Source organism: Camponotus vicinus, unplaced genomic scaffold (genome assembly GCF_025532165.1).
Source record: "Camponotus vicinus isolate PSW18456_S1 unplaced genomic scaffold, iyCamVici1.0 SCAF_6, whole genome shotgun sequence".
Lineage (NCBI taxonomy): Eukaryota > Metazoa > Arthropoda > Insecta > Hymenoptera > Formicidae > Camponotus > Camponotus vicinus.
Window position 1 is genome coordinate 7,707,447 of NW_028141978.1, and position 13,022 is coordinate 7,720,468.

The 13,022-nt window shown below is 26.9% G+C and overlaps 2 protein-coding genes across 2 annotated transcripts; one reads left to right on the forward strand and one right to left on the reverse strand.

Moving 5' to 3' along the window:
• The first annotated feature begins 212 nt into the window (after positions 1 to 212).
• Rept (RuvB-like helicase 2 rept) lies at positions 213 to 2,965 on the forward strand. The gene is made up of 7 exons (XM_083101459.1): positions 213 to 351; positions 767 to 874; positions 973 to 1,407; positions 1,510 to 1,942; positions 2,037 to 2,305; positions 2,380 to 2,485; positions 2,624 to 2,965. Exons 1-7 carry the CDS (start codon positions 346 to 348, stop codon positions 2,659 to 2,661), a joined length of 1,395 nt encoding a protein of 464 aa, XP_082957585.1. The 5' UTR covers positions 213 to 345; the 3' UTR covers positions 2,662 to 2,965.
• A 12-nt stretch (positions 2,966 to 2,977) lies between these two features.
• Positions 2,978 to 8,002, reverse strand: LOC145972684 (uncharacterized). The gene is made up of 3 exons (XM_083101460.1): positions 7,769 to 8,002; positions 3,955 to 4,086; positions 2,978 to 3,475 (listed from the first exon to the last, which is right to left on the reverse strand). Exons 1-3 carry the CDS (start codon positions 7,875 to 7,877, stop codon positions 3,447 to 3,449), a joined length of 270 nt encoding a protein of 89 aa, XP_082957586.1. The 5' UTR covers positions 7,878 to 8,002; the 3' UTR covers positions 2,978 to 3,446.
• Positions 8,003 to 13,022: the final 5,020 nt, after the last annotated feature.

Here is a 13,022-nt window from a genome sequence, read left to right on the forward strand (position 1 = left end):
CATGCGCGACTGGTGACGTTTACAGTCACGTACATGCGATGGGCACCTCAATTTTGGCGACAATTTTGGAGACAGATTAAATGGTTGTGCGTAAATAAATGAATTAATTAATATAATTTATGCGTATTATTTTTTCTCATGTTTTTTTAGATTAATTTTCCAAAAATTTCGAAATAATTTTCGAAATCGGGATCTCATTTCATAAAATTCTACAACTACTTCAGTGACGTCACAATCGAAGCGCATGTGCGAGAAGAGAAAAGGCAGTCCGTCTAAACAATTAACAACGCTGTTATGGAAATTGCGTTTCTTTACGCATAGCAAACACATATTATTGTTGCAAGCATGGCGGTAAGTTTTCTTATTTAAATAAATTTATTACAAATTTTATATTATTAAATTATAACTAACTATCTGAATAAATTAGAAATAAATCTTATTTTTCATAATTTTACGTGAACTTTAGTGCAGCAAATATAGTTTACTCTTATTTGCGTCGGCGTCGATTATAACCTATACTTTTTTTTTTCGTATTTTTATAACATTTTAAATACATTTTATTCGCATCATATTTTATATAAAATATTAGTGTACTTATATATTTCGTTTTAATTAATTTTTTGTAGAAGCTTAAATATTGATATTATCTTCTGTCGGTTGGCATAGAAACCAAATATTTGATCAATTTTGTCGCAATTATGCATTTATACTATAATATGCAGATTTGAAAATTTTCGATATATCCAATTGTTGTTTTTTATTTCAGGTTATTACTAATGTCCAAGACGTTCGCGAAATTACTAAAATAGAGCGTATCGGTGCTCATTCTCACATTAGAGGCTTAGGACTGAATGATAGTTTAGAGCCTCGCAATGTAATTATTTATATTGTGCAAGAGCACTTTTTATTAATTGCAAATAAAATAATCTAAAATTTTGTAATATTTAATTATATACTTTAATTATATATTAGGTATCTCAAGGTATGGTTGGCCAGCTTATGGCACGCCGGGCTGCTGGTGTTATTTTGGAGATGATAAAAGATGGCAAGATAGCAGGTCGTGCGGTTTTGTTAGCTGGACAACCTGGCACAGGAAAAACAGCTATTGCTATGGGAATGGCTCAAGCCCTAGGCATAGATACCCCCTTTACATCAATGGCTGGTTCTGAAATTTATTCTTTAGAAATGGGTAAAACAGAAGCCTTAACTCAGGCTATTAGAAAATCTATCGGAGTCAGAATCAAAGAGGAAACGGAAATTATAGAAGGTGAAGTTGTGGAGATCCAAGTTGATAGGCCAGCAACTGGAGTTGGAGTAAAAGTTGGCAAATTAACATTAAAAACGACCGAAATGGAGACAATTTATGATTTAGGAAATAAAATGATCGATTGTTTAATGAAAGAAAAAGTTTGTACATTCATATATTAAGTAATTTTTATATTATATATATATATATATATATATATATATATTAAATAATTAATTTTCATGATTTTATTGTTTTTTTAGGTACAAGCTGGTGATGTTATAACAATCGATAAAGCAACAGGGAAAATCAATAGACTTGGACGTTCCTTTACTAGAGCTAGAGATTATGACGCAACTGGTTCACAAACGCGTTTTGTACAATGTCCTGAAGGTGAATTGCAGAAGCGCAAGGAAGTTGTCCACACAGTGACTTTACACGAAATTGATGTAATAAATAGTAGAACTCATGGATTCTTAGCGCTATTCGCCGGAGATACCGGAGAGATTAAATCAGAAATACGAGATCAAATAAATGCTAAAGTTGCCGAATGGCGGGAGGAAGGCAAGGCGGAAATTGTGCCAGGTGTACTTTTTATCGATGAAGTGCATATGTTGGATATCGAATGTTTTTCGTTTCTCAATCGAGCATTGGAGAACGAAATGGCTCCAGTTGTGATCATGGCAACAAACAGAGGTATAAAAATAAGAAATAACCATAGCTATATTACTAAGGAATTATATATCTTCTATAATTTATTCATAACATTTAATATTCCATAATTGCATAGGTATTACAAGAATCAGGGGTACAAATTATAAGAGTCCTCATGGTATTCCGATTGATTTATTGGATCGCATGATTATTGTTCCAACGAGTCCATATCAAGAGAAAGAACTGAAGGAAATCTTGAAAATAAGATGCGAGGAAGAAGATTGCGAAATGGCTGATGATGCTTTAACAGTATTAACGAGAATCGCTTTGGAAACATCATTAAGATATGCGATACAGTTAATTACAACAGCTTCTCTTGTTAGTCGTCGAAGAAAGACAACAGAAGTAAGTAGTATGTATGATACAATTTATCATATCATGTTTTAGTGATATTATTCTAATCTTTAATTTATACTCAGGTTAGTATTGAAGATGTCAAACGTGTCTATTCTTTATTTCTTGATGAAAATAGATCTACGCAATTTCTCAAAGAATATCAAGATGATTTTATGTTCAATGAATTCTGTAAGTAAACATTAATTATTATGTATAATTTATCATATATATTATATATATCTACAATTTGTTTAATTATTAATATGTATGACATTTATAATTTATCATACATGTCATACATATCTACAATTTGTTTAATTATTTCAGCCATTTCATCTGGGGAAAATATGGATGTTTCTCTATAGATACATTAAAAAAATATAAAAATATAAATCGAATCTTTTTATTAAGTTCTATATTTTGCAATATCCATGGACATTTATAATTTAATATTAACAAAAATTAATTATAACAAGATTTTTTTTACTTAATTGTAAAAATAACTGAAACTTTTGACTTCTTAATGCTATTACTATAATACTTATTAGCACAAATATTAATCTTATACAATAATTATATTATAATAAATATATTATTATAATTATATTATTATAATAATTATAATAAATATATTAATTATATATTAACAACAAATTTATCAAAAATAAATGTTTTGCATTATTTTCTCTATCTCTTAATAAATAAATTTACATTTAATAATACATTTTACAGTTTACAATTAGTAAGGTAATGTATAAACATTTTCACATACTTAGATATATAATTCCACTTATTAGTTTTGATTTAATATCTTAGCGAATACATTTTTGACATTAAGGGTTACTAATAATTAATTAAAAAGGTTATTAATAATTATAATTTTTAGGAGGATAATTTAATAAAGGAGGTATATTATATTTTTGGTGTGAAGTTTTCCTCTTAACTGTATTAGATACAATATAATGAAAATAAAATACTTGCTTTGTTGCTGAATAAGTTTATAAATCATGAATTGGAAAAAAATAGTACGAGTCTTACCACATGAAAATCTCCTATGTGGTTTTATGTAGCTAATAAAATATTTAACTGATTTCGAATGCAACATTCGTTTCCGCTTACGTTTGACATAGAATGCAATTTAGTACTATATTTATGTATTTTTCTCCTGAGTTTTTTTGACTAGAAAAAAAGAAATTAACATTAATCACCGCAAATATTATATACAATATATAAATGATGATATATATATATATGAATTTTGTGTGCATCCGCCTGTGTTCTTTACATGAATCTGAATATATGTGAATTAAATATTTTTCCAAACAGTATATTATAAAATGTAAGGATCATCTTAAATTCAAAATATCCTAATAAAATACTTGTAGAATTTTGAACTTTTTATAAATAGAGAAAACTCCGAGTGATCGCACGTCATCAATTGACATAAAAATAACATTATATGATAAAAATAGCGTCATTTGACATCAATATGTTATGAGATAAAACATTCTTAAGACATCTAAAAGATATTTATATATATTACATATGCTATTTGGATTATAATTCAACTTCCTGCTCGCGTTGTAATACAAGAATAAATGGCGGAAAAAATTTCATCACGGAAATAAGATTTTGTAGTCTCACAAGTTAATACTTACTAGTTATCAACTTTATATTATCTTCCGGTTTGAACGATAATTGAGTCTTCTTATCTTTTGATATGAAACCTAAGCCATATCCTACCTTGTACACAGGTAGTGGAATTACCGTGGATGATACGGGTATCATTACTAGAAAAAAATATAATTATACTTATAATTATTAATTATATTAATGTAAAAAAATATTATATTGGAATCTCGTAATAGCGGATTTATAAAAACTAATTCAAGCATTGAAGGATAACATTAAGATATTCCCCTTAAAAAAGATTGCACTGAAATATTATGTACATAAGAAAGTATTTAAATCTGCATAGATTACAAACAAAAAATAAAAAATTAGTTGGTACTATTAAAAAAATAATTACATAAACATATGAGATTTTTGCAACTGGCCAAGTAATTAATTATATATACTATCAATTTATGGTAAATTCTAAATAAAAACGAATTTCTTAAATTCGTGAATTATACATTTTATGCAATATAATTTAAAAGAAAATTTTTTATATAAATTTTGCATCAAACACACACAATCGTTAGAGTCGAAGTAAAACAAAAACAAACTCGGTGTGTTTGGATATTAAAAAGTACATTTCTTATTCACAACTAAATATTTATTATTTCGACATTTTCTAATAACAATTTGTGAATATGTATCTTAATAAAATTGTTCAAATTCTCTATTAAAAGAATAAATATAATAATATAAATACAGAAATATATAATTTAATTTCAAAATTGCAAATATATTGAATAACCTTTTTAATGATTGTATGATTCGTCGATTTTACGACATTAAAATTTATGAAAATAAAAATTTTAATTCTATTGGGCAAATATTTATCTTACTTATTTTTATTAAAAAATGAATTCAAAAGTATATACGCGTTTTATATGAAAATAAATAGATCTTTTTGTACGAAACTATCAATAATGTAATATGATTCTATACTCATATTCATAGATATTTTGCATATTTAGGATACATAATCACATGTATTTATATATCATCATGTATGTGTCAACAAATAGTATCATACTATAACTTACAAATTAATTATTAATTTTATATTTAAAAAGGCTAAGTTTACTAATATATATATATATATATATATATATATATATATATAATATGGACATTTTTTTCTCTCACTTGCATACACACACATATGGTGCCTTTCATTAAATGGACATGTTTCACGAACCGCAGTTGCTAGCATACATGGCTGCATACTTTTCGGCGTGCGGATTTATGGACATATGTCCGTTTAAAAGAAAGCGCTGATTGATTGAAGCTTCCTATACAGCACAGAATATTGCAGCAAAATTACGATAATATTACTACAATGTTCTGTACTGTATGTGTTATTTAAAATAAATCCTATTTCATTAAATATGATAAAAACATGCTTCAGATTTTTCAATTTTATCATCAAAAATATATAACTATGTACTCAGTCATCGCGAATTAATTGACGCCCTGTATATTGAATATCAAGTCGATATCTATTGAATTTAATTACCGTACTGGTATGCAAGGGAGTGACATAGCTGATTATGCATTTCATATATCTTTGCTGGCATTTGCGTCTGATGTAAATGCTGACATAGATCACGCTTATATACATATAAATATATATATCATAACAATACAATTATGCATTACATAATAATTGCACTTTTATATTAAAATATGAATATGGCGAAGATTCAAATATACTATCAATTTTAGCATAGAAAATCTTTATGAATCGTTACGATTCGTTTGCTTGAACTATGATTACACTTTGCTTTTTTTCTACAAAAAACGCATCATCTCCCTTTTCTCTCATAATTTTGTAAAATTAATTAAATTTAAATATTGATTTAGTTATATAAAAAAAATTACTATATTTATGTCTCATTATAATTTCTCTCTTTTTTTCTATCGTTATACTAACAAATCGAAAATAATACACAATGCTATTGGCATATTTTACGTGCCCGCGTGTAGGTGTTTTCCATATTTAGCAATTCTTTTCTAACTCGATTGCATTTATTGTCAACAAACTATGGCAATTATATTGAAAATATTGACGTAGCTGAGATTCTAAAGCATTCTTGGAGCGAAAATTTGAAATTTATTATTGGTAAAATTAGCAGGAAATAAAGTAATATACATTTGTATATAAAATATTAAATTTTTGCAAGAAAACAATTTTATTGAAATAACAAAACAGCTAGAAAACATCAAAATTTCATACATATACATCTTTAAAAATATTTCTTGCAGTTGTCCACGCGATTTATACAAAGAAATATTGCGACATATTTTGAAATCATCTATAATTTAAAAAAATAATTTTATCAAAAAAACAAGACTTTTTTAAGCAGATCATTTATCACAATATTTTCCGTGTACAACAATTCTCGTGTATATATATGTATATCGTCGCAATTCCACAGTATCTTTTAGCAGAAAATCCAAGTATGACCGCATAGAATTTTTAAAGATAGAATTTTGACATTTTCTATTTTATTATTGATTAAAAAAGTAATTTTTTCATTGTAAATTTATTATTTTATATATGTGTATAGTGATGATATTCTGCATCGATAACGTACAATATACGGATCTTCTAATCTTGTAAAGCACAATATATAGATCTTACGTTATGATGAAACCTACACGTTATTCTGACGTCACCATTCCGTTAAGACCTTTTTAGACGATTTATAATTCGCAAAATCCAAGATAGAATTCTATTTATAATTTTATGCGTCATATGTTTTAACTTGTACGTATATTCTAATTCTAATATATATTTTTATTTGCATTTAACATGTTCAAATATTTTTTGCGTTACAGGACACGAATTTATAATTAGCATTTTATCTTGAATTTTATCGCGAATAATAGATCGCGTTTAAAGAGTCCTTTATTCATACCTGTCAAATATCGACTTACGTCGAAGGTCTTAATAAATCGTTGTTTATATAGTTAATAACATTTTAACGGCATCTTCTTTTCTGGTTAATATACATTTTTTGTGAAGATATATAAAATAATAAATGTATGAGAGATGTGAGAGTAGCATGGAAGAATGCATTGTATCAATTAGCATCACGATAATTACGGTGAAAGTTCTTTTCATGTCCACTTCTTCGTGTAGATGTGTAATATTACTTACATGATTCCGTAAGATTCTTTACTTAAAAAATATAAATTTTTATATTTGAACAAATTTTTCTCATATTATTAAAATAATATTTTTTAAATATCGTTTATTTTATTTTTTTGTGTTATGTGCGAAATAAAAGATTATTTTTTTTATTATGTTCTAATTAATCGGTTTTGGGAGAAAAATGCATTTTTACACGAATTATGCAAGCTGAAAGGATCCTTTTTTATCTTTGTTGAATAAAAATAGATTTTAGAATCGCCGTCAAAACTTTCGGAAAACTGTCGTAGTACATAACTTCTGTCTGTATACAATTTTTATTGCAGCGCTGATAATGGATCCATTTTTGTTTTCAAACTATAGTGACGTGTGTGCGTAGGTGATGGTATTGGAAAACACGCGACTTGCACGTATATCGCGACATGCGACATTATTATCCCTCGCGTGTTAACGAAAGTTCAGATTTCACAGGAAATATTCAAAGGACATTCTAACAGCGAAAGTGACAGCGGCAAAAATAAATACTTAAATTAGTCTTTGTGAAATATTTAGATATGTTTTATATTTTAATTTAATTAAATCTTCTATATTTTAATTTAGTTTCTCTTTAGCAATGCATGCAAACAGATAGCAAATTGTTCGCTCACCTGGCTCGAAGACATTGTCCTCGTTCTTCTTGTAAATCATGGGCTTGGCATATACCGCAACGATCGCGACGACAAGACAAAGAAGAACGACGGTCCAGAGAGTCCTCATTTTTAATTCACTGTAATTAATTGTCGAATTCTAGAAAATTCCTTGAAAAAGATTCGCGGATCTGATCGCGAGGAACACCTCGCACAGTGGTACTTGATACGATACTATGCTTGGCGCACGTTCTCCATGGACCCAAGCAGATGAAAACATGAGTGGGGAAAACTTGGAAATAAGGGAATTGGCGCAATCCGTGGGAGATCGCGGTTGTGCGATTGTGATAAATCTGCCGCATAAGTTAACGTATTGTAGCACGCCAGTGATGGAAAGTGATGACGAAGAGAAGGAAAATTGAGAAAAAGCATCATCATACAAATACTTATTATTTACATTTTTTTCCATAAGAGAAACATGAAAATTTTACTTTTACCAGCTATTGCATTATTCGCTGATCTGAATCGATCTTTATGATAAATTGATAAAAATTCATTTTTTCTCTTTTTTGTCAGAAAATTATTTCAAGTTTTTATATTTATTATATTTATTGTATTCAAATTGCAAATGTTTGTTATAAGTATTTTATACGATCATGTATTACACAGAGAAAAGTTTATAATATTCCAAGGATCTTTTGCGCGATTTAATTCATATGATTTCTTCCTCTTAAATGAGTAAAAACTATTTTGACCAGTTATTCGTCATAATACGCCTACACGGTTTATTTCGCTCGAAAGTAAACTGCGGCAAAAGCAAGATGTTCGTAAGCAATAACCAGGGAGCGTCAAGGATTTGTGTTAATCATTCTTTGTATATGTCATTCATTTCTACGCCAACGTATATACATACATGGAAAATAAAAGAGAGGAAAATTTATTAGCAAATTTAATTTTTTTTATTCATCTTTTTATTCATTTTCTTTCATCTTTTTATTCCAATACAATTTTATTAAAGATGGGATTGATTAAACCAATTACTTATTATTTATTTAACTTTAGAAAAAATAGAATAATTAAAAGAATACTAACGATGTAGTACTAATTGCAGGTAATTCGGTAATCAACAGACGTGGCAGAAATACAGACTTGGTCTAACAATGGAAATTGGGTTAAAAAGTGAAAGGATCCAGTTTAGAGGTGAAACGATGGTATATATAACTTTCGGGCTTTCTATTCACGTGACGACAGTTTTACTCGTAGACTTTACTTTTTTAAACTAACGTTGAAAAAGGAAAAAATTGGAATAAGTAATTTCGAAAATGAATATCAAAAGTCTATCAAGAATTAGATTCCTTCTTCTGTTCCTCTCTTTATCAATAATTATTTTTTATATGATACAAAGAAAAATCTCAATATCTCCAAACAGATAATGAGTTAGACTCATTATCAATATGTATTATATTATTTTTGTTGGTTATTAGTTTTTTTTAACAAAGCTAGCAAAAAGAACTATTAATTTTATAAATGCAATTCCCGATGAAAGTGAGTTAATTTAAGAGTTAAATATCAAAAAATTAAGAAGAATCTGTTAACATCCATATTCAACATAGCATAAGAGTAGACTCTGATAATCATGCACGAATAATTAATCAGAAGATTCTAGTATTCAATTGGCAATGTGGGCTACAGGATTCTGCTTAAAAAAATTACCTTTTCATAAAGTGTACCAAAGAACGCCAAGTCTACGTGATTGTTGAAAAACTAATGTGCAGAAAAGTATTTAATAATTAAAGCAATATATATAAGTTTAATTAAAATATTTTTCTTCTAGAAAAGATCAGAATTTTATATGTATCTAATTGATTTTTCATATATAATAATTTGTATATGATATATTACATGTGAAGTTATGTATTTATTATTCATTTAACTACTCTGTTTCAGGAAAAGAAACGATTTAATTTCCATTTTTATTTGGTACATTAAAAAAATTTTCAATAAACGCGGAATTTACGGGTTATATTTACCAGTTCTTTTTGCATTTTAATATAAATAACGTATTATAATATATTGTAATATTTACTTATACTCATTTAATTATAGATTTATTCGTATAACCATTTTGACGTATCGCAGTTAACATCGTGATCACTGATAACATTTATTTTGATACAACACCACATAGTCGAATTAGCTGATCGAAATCGAAACACGGCTTGTCCTCTTGAGTTGAATCACCTTGTTAGTAGTCATCCCCAGGAGTTTCCCGGTGTCAGACGTTTCCTATGTTCCTTCCTCTATATATATATTTATCGATCCTAAGCATCCCTTCTTCTCCGTGCCATCGACTGTTGTTTCTCTCTTCTTCTCATTCATCTACAGTGAAATCTCTTTATTATACTAACTTTCTCTCTCACTCGTTCAGGTCGATGTACGGGGTGATCCATTTAATTTTATTTTTTATATATTCTTTATTAATTTCACAACTGCTAAATATATAAAATTTAAAATAATAATTTATCATATAAATTTGAAATAATAATTCATTAAATTTACAAATTTTAATTTCGCTCTAATATATCAGCACGAAATAAAAGATAAAGAAAAATGAATTCTCTTGCATCTACAATTACTTTATGATGATAAAAGTTAAGAGTCTAATGCGATACAGTATGTAATAATATAAAAAATAAATCAGAAACTATTTCTTGTTGATTTTTAACATTTCTAGTTCAATATTTGGACTTCGAAAAATATCGAAAATTTTAATTTAAAATTTTTTCTAAATATTTCTAAATAATCTCTCTAGAAATTTAATAATATTTAAACGAGAAAAATATTGAAGCACAAGTGATTCAATTATTATCAGACCAAGAATTAAACCCGATCTTCCAATTCGATTTTTTGGGCGATTGCTCTGAACACTATCTTTATGATCTGTTAAACTGGAGCACAATCCATTTTATTTCGAAAGTACCAAACATTATATATGTGAATCACCATGTATATTGCACTTTAACGCTTACAGGCCTTCCTCCATGGTTCGCTATACCGCAGATAATTTTCCCTGCATATTTATACATGTGAGGAAAGTGTCTCCGTTAAAGGCTTCTTTTTTCCTCTCTTTTTTTCGTTCGGAAAGAATTAACTACTATGTTTAAGAGATACGTCATACGATGAAAACCTTTTTTTCTTACTTTAGAATAATTCTTGTGTATATTCAAAGTGGAATTATTTCTTCTTATTCAAGGCAATTTAAATAATTGTTTTCTTAAGTTCATGCTGCGATGAATACTTTATTGCAACATAAATATTTCTTAAAAATCTAGTACAAATATTAAAAGAATTATTACATATTATATATAAATGTTATAAATATTAATATATAAAATACTTTTTTTTACATTAAACGATGAATTGAGATCTAAGTTTAAAAAATATACAACTATTTTCATTAAAACGAAACACTTTGTTTAATACGAATCATTCATTATATATATAATTACTTGTCATTATGTAGTAAATTTGAAAGAAAATTACAGTAGTAGAACTCTTTCGTTTGATAATTAAGCCAATAATCAAATCAATTTCATTCAATCAACATATATTACATAAAGTAACGGCCGTGCTGTCTGGCTTATTCTGTCTGATTCTACTACCAGTAATATATGTCCAACATCGAAAACTTCAACGCAAACTTTTGATCTAATTATAAAATAATGTTACTATCTATTCGTCTATTTAATCTCAAATACTTTTAATATGTATATTATGTTAAATACAAATTTAAATATTTTATAACTTCGAGCATAATATTACATGATACTGTTCAAATTTTTAGAGACTAACTCTGGATAATGCATCATTCATATAATGTAAAGTAAACAGTATTTTATATTTATCTTTTTAAAAATGTAATATATCTTTTATATTACATTAAATAATGTAATTATTTGGTTTAAACGGTAATATATTTCTTTTATTACGATACAGCAACAAAAAATAGTTTAGATCCGCGTTTAATTCTTTGCTTCTCTAGCAGCCAATTAAAGTGTTGACAGTCGCGTGAATTATATTAATGATAGTGGATTTCTGCCAGCAAGAGAAAATCACATTTCATCATTCGAGACGAAAACAGCTCGTCTCTTTATGAAATGGCAAGTGGTTCTAACACCGCCGCAAGATATTAATATTCGTTCTAACTGACAAGTGAAAAGTCGTAAAATGTTTGGCGCAATTTCAACTTCATCTTATTAGGTTCAATTGAGTGCGCTGCAATTGTCGATAAAACAATGCAGTAAGTATTATTGTAAAGTATGATTGGTAAGGAGATTAGATATGTTAATTACGCAGAGACTTTGATACTACGAGGCTTTGATATTTTATTATATTCTTGAATAAATTCTTCTTGGACAACTAAGAAAATATGAAAAATATATGTAATGATAATATAATATAAAATAAAAGAATATAATTTAATATAAAAGAAGTGAACGAGAGAGAAGAGGAAGGAGGAAGAGGGGAGGCAAAGAAAAGAGAGAATTAATTTAAAGAGAGAATCTGAAACGAGATATGAAATAAGGAACTTTTATAAAATAATAATAATTATATGATTTTTTGTAAAAAAATAGATATATTTTACTTTAAAAGAATAAATTATTTCAAGAAAAATAGAATGTATAAATATGTACGTTGTATTAATATAAATGATAATAATATATATTGCTAGCATATTTCTGGTAAAAATATTTTATAGTATTATTTTGCTCTTTTCTGTAAAACTATTTCAAGATAAAATGTACAAATATATTTCTTATCAATTATATATATATATATATATATATATATATATATATAATTGATAAAAAATATATTTGTACATTTTATCTTGAAATAGTTTTACAGAAAAGAGCAAAATAATACTATAAAATATTTTTACCAGAAATATGCTAGCAATATAATATAATTATATATATATATATATATATATATATATATATATATATAAAATATATATACAGAATGCTCTAAAATCATGGAACATCACTTTAATTCTCTAACTTTGGAGATGATTTTTCTTTATATATATATTTATGTATATTATATATTTATATGATTGAATGGCTGTATGTATACATATAAAATATTTATACTACAATAAAAATATTCTGTCCTCTTTGAGGTAATTTTACACAAAAGAAAAATACATAACTTCAAAATTATAGTATATATGCTATACACATTACTCATTGAATACAACAATTTTGAGAGC